Source organism: Phyllobates terribilis, unplaced genomic scaffold (assembly GCF_046119375.1).
Source record: "Phyllobates terribilis strain yellow unplaced genomic scaffold, ASM4611937v1 Scaffold_5__5_contigs__length_657084704, whole genome shotgun sequence".
NCBI lineage: Eukaryota > Metazoa > Chordata > Amphibia > Anura > Dendrobatidae > Phyllobates > Phyllobates terribilis.
The window spans coordinates 69,570,879-69,585,097 of NW_027362765.1; the positions used below are offsets into that span (position 1 = coordinate 69,570,879).

General features: G+C 40.6%; 1 protein-coding gene across 6 annotated transcripts in view; it reads left to right on the top strand.

Annotated features, from left to right (window-relative positions):
• Positions 1 to 14,219, top strand: part of LOC141270715 (uncharacterized) — a 669,979-nt gene that overhangs the window by 552,163 nt on the left and 103,597 nt on the right. The window contains exons 10-11 of one of the 6 annotated variants that reach the window (XR_012321735.1): positions 1,807 to 6,124; positions 6,294 to 6,562. The exons of 2 other annotated variants lie outside the window; for them this stretch is intronic. Coding sequence is in view for 1 of the 4 variants with exons in the window: in XM_073680803.1 (XP_073536904.1) it covers positions 1,807 to 2,726 (920 nt within the window). In the remaining 3 variants the exon portion in view is untranslated. Of the gene's footprint in view, positions 1 to 1,806; positions 6,571 to 14,219 lie in introns of those variants that run through there. 3 more of the 6 variants (XR_012321736.1, XR_012321737.1, XM_073680803.1) reach the window with 3 other exon arrangements.

A 14,219-nucleotide genomic window follows, 5' to 3' on the forward strand; every position in this document is an offset into this window, starting at 1 on the left:
TTTTGAGAAGGGAGAATAATTTAGAATGAAAAGATGAACTTTTGTAAAAATATAGTGTTGTAAATAAGTATGGAAAACATGGCAATTGCAATGAACAGGGTTGTGTAAAAGAGAAAAAAAAACAGTTAATGCCACAACTGATGTTGCTGGAGGAGGTTGAATTGCACCTGACAGCTTTGATCATGGTTCTACTAGTGGTGAGTTGTTTTGCATTGTAAAGTCTTCGCAAGAGGAATAGAAACAGTGGATATACAGGCAAGAAAAGACTAGGAACTACAGCTCTTCATAAACACATGAAGCAACACCACCTACTCATATGGGAAAAGCAATCTGCCCAACTATATGAGCAAGGCTCAATCTATCTTCCTACATGTTTTCCTCTCAGTTGTATTTTTTTGTAGCCAGGCTGCATCCCCGAGTCGTAAGTGGTCGGTGTCATCATTTGCATCATCCACAACTACTGTTTTTCATACTCCTATTCCTCTATTTCTATCTCACTGTTAGGCATCTGTCCCTGATTGTGTGACAATGAAACAGTTGTACACTCCCAGTCATGCACTTGTGCCAAACCCAACTCCAACTTGATCAAGTTGTTGTTGGTGCCGTCACTGATTTACCATTTGGTGAATCCCACAAAATTTTGAGAAATGATGGTGTGTTCTCATCCTTGCCGGAAGATGCCATTATTTCTTACAGATAGCGGTGCCTGGTCTGTGCTCACATGTGTAGGATGACGTGGACACTCTTCCTCTTGGCATTAAGCTTGAATGTGCTCTGCACCATAGAGCAGCAACTATGATCATGTACAGTATATGTCGATCATGGCTTGCTGTGTAAAGGTTTTGAATGACAGCAATGCAACCAGAACTTAGGATAAAAGCAAAATGATCAAATACAGTGCAGTAAGTAAATAAAAATAATACGTGAAAATTACATAGGGTACTTAGTTTACACTATGCAGACATTAAAAATGAAGTAAACAGCCACCCTGGTAGTTAGAAAATGATCAGCCATGGGCCTAGGGGAGGACTGACCTCATAATGTTACGTAACTGACCTGCTAGACATACAAATAGACGTCTCTCTTTATCTACTTTTAGTGTGAAAATCTGATGTAGTTTTAAATCAAATTTGTGCAGAAATATAAAAAATGTTTATTCACAAACTTTCAAGCACCAGTTTAAGGCTAAGTGATCTACAACCAGGAATGGACAACTATGTTTGCAGAGGACACTGCTAAAAATACTTTTTTAGATCCCCCAGTGCTCCCATATTCAGCCTATGTTTCTATTGGCTTCAATGTCATATAGAATATGAATGACTTGTTCCCCTTTCTTGTATCCACAGTTTAGTTACATTAATAAACATATATATAAAAAAAAAACTTACTTTTTCTCCAAAGCTATGACTTGTGTACATGACCAATCGGATCAACTGTACTTTGCCCTGTGTTAGAGGGCTTGTACCAGTCAGAGAATGTAAGAGAAGAAATCATAATAAAATAATAAAACTGATTACAGATCCCTTTTATGAGTCTCCTCTGAATATGTAGCTGGAATCGATTAATGACAGACACAGTAAAACATGAGCTGAGAAGATGGCAATAATAGAGTAGTGAACATTAGTAAGGACATAACCTGGTGACCTAACACTGTAATATCAGTCCCTCTTTGTGGTCTGTTGTCTTAGTCTGTCAATAATTGAATTGTATTGCAGTTTACATGGAAATACTATAAAGTATATAATAATGTAAATAGTAGTATAATTCCAATGCTATATTACTGACAAATATCATTATTCTTGGCAGATGACTGTACCAGGAGCTCAGAGGGACATCTGATACCAAGATTATCTGCTGAAAAATTAGAGAGTATCAAAGCCGATTCTTGTGAAGAACATGTCATTATACCAGATACACCTCAAGATGTTATCAGAAAAAATCTGTCATCTGATCCTTTTCAGCAGGTCCTTGTTTCTGCTTCATCAAGGACAAATATGCAAAACAAAAGTCACAGAAGGGCTGTTGAACATGAAATAGCTTACATATGGGAGAAACCATTTTCATGTTCAGAATGTGGGAAATGTTTTACAATGAAACACCACCTCGTTACACATCAGATGATACACACAGGGGAGAAACCATTTTCATGTTCAGAATGTGGGAAATGTTTTACACAGAAATCAAATCTCGTTAAACATCAGAGAGTTCACACAGGGCATAAACCATTTTCATGTTCAAAATGTGGGAAGTGTTTTAGTCAGAAAACACGTTTTGATGTACATCTGAAAATTCACACAGGGAAGAAGCCATTTTCATGTTCAGAATGTGGGAAAAGTTTTAAAAATAAATCACATCTTGTTACACATCAGAGAATTCACACAGGGGAGAAGCCATTTTCATGTTCAGAATGTGGGAAATGTTTTAGTGAGAAAACACGTCTTGATGTACATCTGAAAATTCACACAGGGGAGAAACCATTTTCATGTTCAGAATGTGGAAATTGTTTTACACAGAAATCAAGTCTTGTTGCACATCAGAGAATTCACACAGGGGAGAAACCATTTTCTTGTTCAGAATGTGGGAAATGTTTTACAGAGAAATCAAGTCTTGTTAGACATCATAAAATACACACAGGGGAGAAGCCATTTTCATGTTCAGAATGTGGGAAATGTTTTAATCGGAAAACACATCTTGTTGCACATCTGAAAATTCACACAGGACAGTAGCCATTTTATTTTATTTTTCAAATTCAAAGTTTTTTGATTTTGTAACAGCATAATATAACAATAAACAGAAAATCAAAGTCTGGAAAAGAAATAACAGAAAATTGGGATATATCAACTTCATTACATAAAGCATCAAAGCATATGGATAAAGAAGAATAATCATAGTAAAAATCTGAAACTGATGTAGTATATGGAAAAGCAAGATGCCTAAAAGAAAGTAAGGAGAAGAAAAATAAAAATATTGGGGATCCATGGGTATTCATCACTTTATAGAGTAGATTGTAATGCAATCAGGGTATAAGGACATCGATTGGCGGGAAAGTATTCGACAATATGTTGGTCTATGGAAGTGCAAAGAAGGGACAAACTATAAGGCACCTTAGGATAGTTTGGTAGAGTGGAAAATAGGGGAAAGTTTCCCAGTGAAACCATTTAGTAACGGTTGTAATAGTCTCTTCTTGTGTTTGGGCTATCAGCTTTTCCATAGCATTGGTTCTAGCCATCTCTACGAACCATTCTTCTAAAGAAGGGGGGTCTACTGAATACCAATGATGTCATATTATTATTTTGGCTGCCTAAAGTAGATGCCTTTAATAGTGATTTTCTTGAACATCTTTTGGGCACAGAAAACATGTATAACAGTGTAGCCTCTGGTGTCCTAGGTACTGATACTCCTGTCACCTCCTTAATAACTCTGACCTCATCCCATAAAGCTCTCAGAACCTGGCAAGACCACCATATATATGACATCGCCTCCCCACACACCCTGCAATGCCAACATAAACTGAATACCTCACAAAACCTTTTATGCAAAGCAGTGGGAACCCCGTACCACTTTGAAACAATTTTATAGTTTTTTGTAATTTAGTGGCCATAACCGATTTGTAGGAGAGGAAAAAACATTTATCCCAGTGATCCTTTGTAAGTGTTCTTAGGAGATTACTGAGATGGTATGTGGAGGGCATAGGGTGGCAACATACAACATTTCCAAAGGGGATAATGGGCTGACAGATTCCGGAAGGCTGTCCAGTGAAGAGTAACTGTGTTGAAGTTGTATGTATTCAAAATTATGATGTATCCTATGAGGACAGTCATCTAGGATAGAAGAAAGGAATAAGGGCATATGGTGTATACGTAAGGACATCTTTTTAGAGCCGGCTAGAAAGGAATTTGTGGAATCGTCAAATGGAAACCTAGAGGGATCAGTTATTGGCATCAATGGTCCCCTCTGATCAACCAAAACACCCTTCGCACGTGGAGTATATATACAGTGTTTGCCTGACGCTGTATGATACTGAAATATTATGCGCCAAGTCCATGGAAAAGAGTTTTTTTTTCTCTATGAAATAGATTCAATAACTTATTTAAAAACGAGAAATAAACTTTCTCTAAAAACCAAAAGCAGATCCCTCATTGTCTGTCTGGACATGACCACACATTGTATGTGCCAAGAACATCATCATGAATTGTATAGTTCTGCTTTGTGTTTCACTACTGTTAATATCTCGGCTTGTCATCCCCAAAAGAAAACATTTTCATTTTACATGTGAAAATTGTCCTGTCTTAATCCTTCTTACAGCTGAGGATTTGCCTCACAATCCTGTGAGCTAAACACCTAAGCAGCACAAATTTGGCGCCTGTGTAACAGGCCGGAGGTCAGACTGGTCAGGTCACAGCGGATCGGCCAGACTAGACGTAACGGTGACAAACCTTTAGAGAAATATTGCAGGTTATGAAATAAATATCTTCTGCCTCTGTCAGCTAAGATCTTGAAAATGGTGAGGAATTAAAGCAAAGAATATCATACTTGTAAGTGCAGAACTGTTCATACGGCCCTGAGAGCGAATCTGTACAGGAAGATGCAAAGTAGTCTATGGCTGAGAATGGATGACGATGGAGCCTCGTAGAGCCACTCATCTGGTCACCTGCAGTTCTTGGCAGCACGCAGGGGTCTGGTGTAACTCAGCCGCTCCTCAACTCAATGTTGCACAGGTCCAACTTTATGAAGAGACCTGCAGCCTCTGAGTGCAGGATTTGGTGATCGTGGCTCCGGAAAAGAGATGCCGATACCGAGACAATATCATGTGCAATGTGGACCCAAAGTCTTTACTTAATGCAATGCAACAAAGTGAGGATCGTTCGTTGCATGGGCTAATGCTAGATAATATTGACACAATCAAGTAAACTGACACCATCAGCATCTTTTGGACAGGATATAATACTGTACTGGATTCATGGACGGCTTCATGGCCAAACAAAACGACTAAAACAATGTTGAATTTTAACCCAAAAAGATTAGGGTATAATATACACCTGGATGGATTGCAGCTGGTATGACAGCCCAAATAGGACTGTTATCTTAAGAACATTGACTTTACTAAACTAGGAGAATTCTCTCCGCTTCCAGGTTAAGATCCAACTCCAACCAGGAGAAAAACAATTGAAAGTTGAGAGAGAATAGCCTCAAGATCGGAGGGAACATTGGTGCACAGATAGTTGATATTGTTACTTGGGGGCCATTTAATGGGGAAGTTGAACTTCTGAGTGTTCACTACTTGTTGTAGAAAGACATTCAATGCTTCAGATTTGTCAATGTTTATCGTGAAGTTGGACCATTTCTCGAAATGCTTCAATTCAATCAGCAAAAAGACAGATCTATTTGGATTTGAGGTATAGATCAGGAGATCATTGGCCCAAGAAGAACAATTGTATTCTCTACCTTCAATCTTGATTTTATGTATATAATGGTTGACATATATGGCTGGCATAAGATTTTCCATAATTGGTATATAGAGTAAGGGGGATAAATGACAGCTTTGTCAGGTGCCTTTATTTATGGAAAAAGGGTTTGATAATGAACCATTTAATTTATAGTGTGACTGTCTGAGAGTGACATAGATAAAGTATTTTAGATATAAATACTGACCCTAAACCAATATGGTCCAGAGTTTGCAAGAGGAAAGGCCAGGAAATTCTGTTAAAAACCTTTTCCAAAGAGAGAATCATGAGAATTTTACATAAATGTGAATAATTAATGATGTCAAGCGTTTTGAGGGTGTTGTTTCTCTCCTCTCTGCCTGGAGCAAAGACCACCTGGTCAGGGTGAATTAAGCTTGGAAGATTGAACCCTTATCTATTTGCAAGTAATTGACTATACATGTTCAAGTTAACATTTAACTCTCCGTCACATACAATAGGCCTGACAGGCACATCTCTTTTACTTTCATTTCTCCTTCCTCACCAGATTGTGAGGAAATCCCCTCCCTCCAGGTAGACTCCTGTCTCTAGCAGCTCTGTGAAACCTCATACCACAGTTGGATTGCAGAGCTTCAGGAGGACAGATATAACTGCGCTAATCTCTCAGGCTCATTGTATGTGAACACGTCACACTCAATAAGGTTGGTATTTTATGTTTTTATTCATCACAATTGTTTATTTAGCTTGTTTTATGAATGTATAGCACAAAGTGAGAGGATATTTCATAGAAATAAGGCAGATTAAAAAAGAAAGTGTGCTGCTCAGGCATATACAGTAGTTCCCTAACACATATTCCTTCTCTTGCTTCAGATTATCTGCTGAAATGGAGAGGAAAATGTACAATTTATCAAAAAACCTTGATGTTGAGGAAGTAACAAACATGCTGTTAGATGATGCAGACCCCACACTGAATGAGGATTTAGGAGAGGAAAGTGAGATTGATTCTCATGATGAGGTGGAAGTATGTGAAGTGGATTCTGAAACAGAGCAAGATGGTGACAGTGATGAGGATGAAGATGTAGAATCTTATTATATGGGAAAAGATAAAAAAAAACAATGGAACAAGAAGCCACTCCAGAAAAAACGTAGGGAACCTCAAAACATTATTACTCACCTTCCTGCAGTTATAGGAACTGCAAGTAATGCAAAAACTGCAGTTGAATGCTGGAATAGTTTATTCACAGATGACATTCTGGACTCTATTGTCACATATACCAATCAATATATAGACATTATAAAGGACAAGTTCATCTGCAACAGAACCATCAAGGCCACAGATGAAATAGAACTGCGTGCTTTTTTTGGATTATTATACCTTGCAGGAGCTTATAGGGCAAATAGACAAAGTTTGGAGGAACTTTGGAGTAAAGATGGGGATGGAGTTGAAAAATTTGGCCTTGTTATGTCCATAAACAGATTCAAGCTTCTAATTCGTTGCCTTCGGTTTGACGACAGAACTACCCGAACCGAACGTAAAACACATGACCGACTTGCTCCAATTCGTGATATATTCCAAAAATTTGTTGAAAACTGTAAAAAAAGCTATTGCCCTGGGGAGAATCTCACTATTGACGAAATGCTCCCTGGTTTTCGTGGTAAATGTGCCTTTCGTCAATATATTCCATCAAAGCCTAACAAATATGGAATAAAAATGTATGCCCTTGTTGATGCCAGTAAGACCTACACTTACAACCTGGAACTTTATGCAGGAAAACAACCAGAAGGTCCTTACTGTGTCAGCAACAAACCCAGTGATGTTGTAAAAAGACTGGCTGAGCCCTTATTTGGATCGGGTCGCAATATAACAGCTGACAATTGGTTTTCAAATTGTGATCTGATTGATTATCTGAAAATGCAGAAGCTTTCATATGTCGGAACTGTAAGAAAAAATAAAAAAGAATTGCCTACACAGTTTGTAAGTGTGAAAGGGAGACAACAGTACAGCAGTATGTTTGCATTCCATAATGGAAAGGTTTTGGTTTCCTATGTACCACAAGCAAAAAAAATTGTACTTCTTCTATCAACACTTCATGATGATGATGCCATCGATCCTGGGACTGAGGCACAAAAAAAACCCGGAGATAATTACATTTTATAATGCAACCAAAGGGGGTGTTGATACAGCTGATCAGATGTGCTCAACTTTCAACGTCAGCAGAAACACTAAACGCTGGCCAATGGTCATATTTTTTGCTATGTTGAATTTGGGTGGTATAAATTCACAAGTCATTTACCTTGAAAACAAGCTTGAACCACTCCGTAGACGATTCTATCTGAAAAAATTGGCCCATGAACTAGTGCTTGGAGAGCTACGCAGGAGAAGTATGAAAACAATCGGTATCCCCTCTCGCCTTCAAGTTCAGCTCAAAAGATTCCGCCCAGAAGATGATAGTGAAAATTTACCACCTGCACCACCTCCCAAAAGAAGGAGATGCACCACCTGCACCACGGAATGTCACAAATGTCATAATGCAATCTGCCTGACACATGCAAAAATGATGTGTAATTCTTGCTCTTTGCTCTGCAAGTGTAATTTTTCTTGGGAAACTTCAGGATCTAATTCTGATTGAATATCTGTTTAATAGTACTTAAGGTACCTTAAAGTTAAGTTTGTTTCCATAAATTTTCTTTGTAGAGTTTTTTGAGTCGAACTGGGGACTATTTGGCGGGAGTTTTGAAATGTTTGTATTTCAGAGTTATTAGTTTTATGTTAAGTAAATGTTTTTTTTTTGCACCTGATTATGTGTAGTCTCTTTTATTACATCCCTATGAAGGTCACTGATCACTTTTAGAGCACTGAAATTGCAAACATTAGATATTATAAGTATTTTTCTAGCCTGCGCCTGACAGTCACATTGTATGTGAACTCGTTAGAACCGATATTGTATGTGACGGAGGGTTAAATGGGAAATTTGATGGTGGCTTTGCAAGATTGGGGATTGTGGAGTCAACGTTCAGTCTCATATGAACAATAGCTTATGCCTCTGGCCCTACTGAATAATATGTCTGGCATAATTAACGCAGTGTTGTCACAGGGATCCTTTTCCTGTTTAGGAATTGCTGTAATATGTGCGGCTGTGGGGTGACATGGGAATGGGGTGGAATCTGAGATGGAGTTAAAGGCTTTTATCATGAGGGGGGTTAGTTGCGCAGAAAAGGATTTTTAAAATTTAGATATGAGACCATCTGGGCCTGGACTTTTGTTTACGGTTAGTTCTCCTATTAATTTTAGCAGTTCTTGGGGAGTGAAGGGGTCTTCTAGATCTTTTATCGCCTTATCTGACAAATGTCGGAAAGGAAAGGAAATATTAGTGGGGGATTCTGAGCCATAGGGTGTGGTAGGTAAGTTTTTTTAATTTGGAATAGTATTATTGAAAGGAAGTAGTAATCACTGGGGTAGTATTTACTAAAGAATCTTTTGAATTTTTGCTATAAGGAATGTGGTTTTGAGCCATTTTGGTCTTCAGGGCTCTGGCTAATATCCTCCCAGGTTTGTTTCTGAATTCATAGAATGTGCTATAGCCCAGTTGAAGTAAGCGCCTATGGGAGATATCTTGCATTTGTTTGGCTTCCATTCTGGCTTTAAGAAGGTTCCAAAAGGTTGTTGTGAAAAGTACCTGTTGATCATCTCTAGTTTAGTGACATTATGGAGGGCTGTTTTTTAAGCCTGTGCCCTGTTCTTTTTTATTCTTCCACCATGCTTGATGAACACCCCACCACCTTAGGACACACTTAAGAGCTTCCCATTTAATTCTGGTGGCTGTATCTTCAGATGAATGATCCTCAATATAATTATGTCATTTTGTATGTCAGATGAGCATCGTGTATCTAGTAGTAATGACTCATGGAACAGCACGGACCATACTGTGGTAAGACAGGGAACTTTAAGGGAACAGAACACTGGTGCATGGTTCTAACAGTTATAACTTGAAATTTACCTCTTTTCTTATGCCACACATTTAATTTTTGGATTTACAATTGACTGGTATACCGGGTAATATTATTTCCACTGCTAATTCTATTAAACCAATTATAGGCAATACAATATTGTATGCCCGCATTAGTCACCCCCAGCATACAATCCAATCTATCCCCGTAGGGGAGTTCACAAGAATTAAAAGAAATTGTAACAATCAACATAACCTACATAAAGATATCGGGGATTTGCGATAAAAAAACAGGGATATCCTTGTTGGATAGAGCCACTAATATCATTTAATCCCTTAGTGACCAAGCCACCTTAATGATCAGGCCAAATTTTTTAAACTTGACCAGTGTCACTTTAAGAGATAATAATTCTGGAACACTTCAACGGATCCCACTGATTCTGAGATTGTTTTTTCATGACATATTGTACTTCATAATGGTGGTAAAATTGCTTTGATACGATTTGTGTTTATTTGTGAAAAAATTGGAAATTTGGGGAAAATTTTGAAAATTTTACAATTTTCAAACTTTTAATTCTTATACCCTTAAACCAGAGTTATGTCACACAAAATAGTTAATTAATATAATTTCCCACATGTCTACCTTACCTCTGCATCATTTTTAAACATCATTTTTTTGTTAGAAAGTTGGAAGGGTTAAAAGTTGATCAGCAATTTGTAATTTTTCCTACAAAATTTACAAAATCATTTTTTAGGGACCACATCACATTTGAAGTGATTTTGGCGGGCCTATATGACAAACATACCCAAAAGTGACACCACTCTAAAAACTGCTCCCCTCCAGGAGCTCAAAACCACATTTAAGAAGTTTATTAACCCTTCAGGTGCTTCACAGGAACTAAAGTATTTTTTCACACAAATGTTACAGTAGACCTAAATTTATTTTATATTCACAAGGGTAACAGGAGAAAATGGACCCCAAAATTTGTTGTGCGATTTCCTTGAGTATATCGATACCCCAAGGAATGTATCTAGATGTGTGGTAAGCACTTTGAATCCCCAGGTGCTTCACAGAAGTTTATAACTTTTAGCCACAAATTTTTTTTTATAGAAGAAGGGTAATAGGAGAAAATGGACCCCAAAATTTGTTGTGCAGTTTCTCCTGAGTGTAAAGATACCCCAAACTTTTTGAACACAAAAATGGCTGGAATCTGGAACGGACGGCATGCTGCATTTGGAGAGCCCCTGATGTGCCTAAACAGTGGAAACTCCCCACAAGTGACCCCATTTTGGAAACTACACCCCGCAAGGGGTATAGTGAGCATTTTCAACCCACAGGTACTACACAGAATTTGATAACATTAGGTCGTCATATTGAATTATTTTTTTCACAAAAATGTTTTAGCTCCAAATTTGTAAATTTCTCAATAGACAATAGGAGAAAATGAACCCAATAATTTGTTATGCAATTTCTCCTGAACACGATGATACCCCATATGTCGTCAAAAACTTCTGCGCTGGGCTAGGAAAGGAAAGAGCGCTATTTATCTGGAATAGATTGTGAATTCTGTGTCGCATTTGGAGAGCTTCTGACATGCGAAAACAGCTGAAGCCCCCCACAAATAACCCGATTTTGGAAACCAAACCCCTCAAGGAATTCATCTAAGCGTGTACTGAGCATTTTTATCCTACAGGTGATTCACAAAATTTTAGAACATCTAGATTTTTTTTTTCATTAAAATACTGTTTTAGCACCAAATCTATAATTTACACTTGGGGTAATGGGAGAAATTGGACCCCACAATTTATGTTGTTATGCAATTTCTCCCGAATGTGGCAGTCCCCCATATGTGGTTGTACAATACCATTTGAGCACACGGCAGAGATCGGATGGGAAGGAATGCTGCTTGGCTTTTAGAACGCAGATTTCGTTTTAATAGACTGTGAGCTCCATTAGCCGAGAGCCTGAGGTAACAGAACAGCAGAAACCCCCAGGTGACCCCATATTGGAAACTTCACTGCCTAAGGAATTAATCTAGGGGCGTAGTGAGTATTTTGAACCCAAAAGTGCCTCCCAGAATTTTATAATATTGAGACTTGGAAATTTGACATTTTTGTGGTAAAAATGTAATTTTTGAATTTACTGCAAATTTTTCAGGTACACAAGGGTTAATATGTGAAATTGGACCCCATAATAAATTGTGCAGTATCTCCCGAACGCGGTGATTCCCCATATGTCGCCAGAAATTACTGTTAGACCACACGTCAGGGCTGAGAAGGCAGGAGCGCTATTTGGCTTTTGGAAGCACAGATTTTCCTATAATAGCTTGCGGGCGACATATGCAGAGCCCCAAAAGGTGCCAGAACAGCAGAAAACCCCCAAAATGACCCTAATGTAGGAATTGCAAATCTGCCAGTTTAGTACCCATACATTGTGCCCCCATATACAGTTGTGCTCAAAAGTTTACATACCTCGGCAGAATTTTTGCTTTCTTGGCCTTGTTTCATAGAATATGAATGATAACAAAAATACTTTTTCTCCACTCATGGTTATTGGTTGGGTGAAGCCATTTACACTGTGTTCCAAATTATTATGCAAACAATATTTTCTCAGATTTTCCCAAATTACCTATATGAATTGCAGTCATTGTAATTTTCCAGTCAAATAACTATTAGAGTACAATTGAAAGGTTTTTGTACAAACTGCCTATGATAACAGTATATTTTTTAAAAAATAAAAAACTCAAACTGCACTCAAAATGCATGTTCCAAATTATTATGCACAGCAGAGTTTTCAACCTTTTCATTTTAATAAAGAACAAAAAAATGGTCATTTTTGAAATTATAAGCATTAGCAGGGTATTACAAACTGAAATCAAACAGTTTTCAACTCAAAACTTTATTCTAGGTGATGTTACATTAGCACATAGGACCCCTTGTTCGAAAGGAGCTTCTGAACTCTCTCGTCCATTGAATTAGTAAGGTTTTGGATGGTTTCTGCTTCAATTGTTTTGCATGAGGACAGAATACCCTCCCAGAGCTGTTGCTTAGATGTGAACTGCCTCCCGCCATCATAGACACTCCTTTTGATGATGCTCCAGAGGTTCTCAATGGGGTTGAGGTCAGGGGAGCATGGGTGCCACACCATAAGTTTGTCCTCTTTTATGCCCATAGCAGCTAGAGATGCAGATGTGTTATGTGCAGGTCTAGCAGGGGAGGTGATCACAGGAGACATCTGCTTACCAGAGAAGCCTTCTGGATTTACAACTTACATACACGTGTTCCAGACGGTCTGAACATATGTCGGGAAATTAGGTTCCACTATTAATTTATGACAGTTTGTTATATTTCGTTTTTAATTGATTTCATGTGCATTTAATTTATCTTTTGTTTTAATATTTGTTGTTTTGTCATATCCCGAAACGCGTAGCTTAACATGTCTGCCTCAGCCATGTCTTTCTGTAACTTGACCATGGAGTCAATACCCCTGTAGCGGCCGAACCCTCGGGGCGCTACACAAACAGTGGCTTAAAGGCACAGTACTCTCACAGCCGACAGTCCCTGGATACAGCCGACAGTCCCCGGACACAGCCGACAGTCCCCGGACACAGCCGACAGTCCCCGGACACAGCCGACAGTCCCGGATACAGCCGACGATCCCGGATACAGCCAACAGCCCCAGATACAGCGGACAGTCCCGGATACAGCGGACAGCCCCGGATTTGCATCTCGGACGTCTGCTGAATGCCCTTCACAGCCCTCATGCCACCTCCGACATCTCCTCCTGCCGGGGGAGAGAGAAGTGGTAAATGTCTGTGGCTGGGGGCGGTAGGGGGGAAGAGACATTTCCCGCTGCTAAGCAGAATTTATCCCTCTTTCTATCCGGTAAACGCTAGAATTTATGGGCTCCTTCCAGGTATGATGTCATGTCCGGGGGTGTGTCCTGATGGTGCATTACGGGCGTGTTCTAGTTTAGCACAAGACGCCATAGTCTCTTGCAGAGAATGACACAGCAGCCGGTGAAGCTGCAGGAGGAGGTCAGTGCTGTGGGCTCAGTGGGGATGCTGCAAGCTGGTGGTGGCTCTGGGGGGATTCTGCGGGCTTGTGGGGATGTTGGGGGCATGCTGCGTGCTCTGGGTGGTCTGTGGGGGCATGCTACGGGCTCTGGGGGGATGCTGCAGGCTCTGGGGGGATGCTGTGGGCTGGTGGTGGCTCTGTGGGGATTCTGCGGGCTTGTGGGGACTGGGGGCATGCTGCGGGCTTGTGAGGGCTCTGTGGGGGCATGCTGCGGGCTTGTGGTGGCTCTGGGGGGATGCTGAGGGCTGGTGGTGGCTCAGGGGGTGCTGAGGGCTGGTGGTGACTCTGGGGGGATGCTGCGGGCTGGTGGTGGCTCTGGGAGGATGCTGCGGGCTGGTGGTAGCTCTGTGGGGATGCTGCGGGCTCTGTGGGGGGATGCTGCGGACTCTGTGGGGGGATGCTGCGGGCTCTGTGGGGGGATGCTGCGGGCAGGTGGTAGCTCTGGGGGGATGCTGGGGGCTCTGGGGGGATGCTGTGGGCTGGTGGTGGCTCTACGGGGATGCTGGGGGCTCTGGGGGGGATGGTGGCTCTGGGGGGATGATGGGGGCTGGTGGTGGCTCTGGGGGATGCTGGGGGCTGGTGGTGGCTCTGGGGGGATGCTGGTGGCTCTGGGGGGATGCTGCGGGCTGGTGGTGGCTCTGGGGGGGTTTGCTGCGGGCTGTTGGTCGCTCTGGGGTGATGCTGGTGGTGGCCCTAGTGGGATGCTGGTGGTGGCTCTGGGGGGATGCTGGGGGCTGGTGGTGGCTCTGGGGGGGTGCTGGCGGCGGCTCTG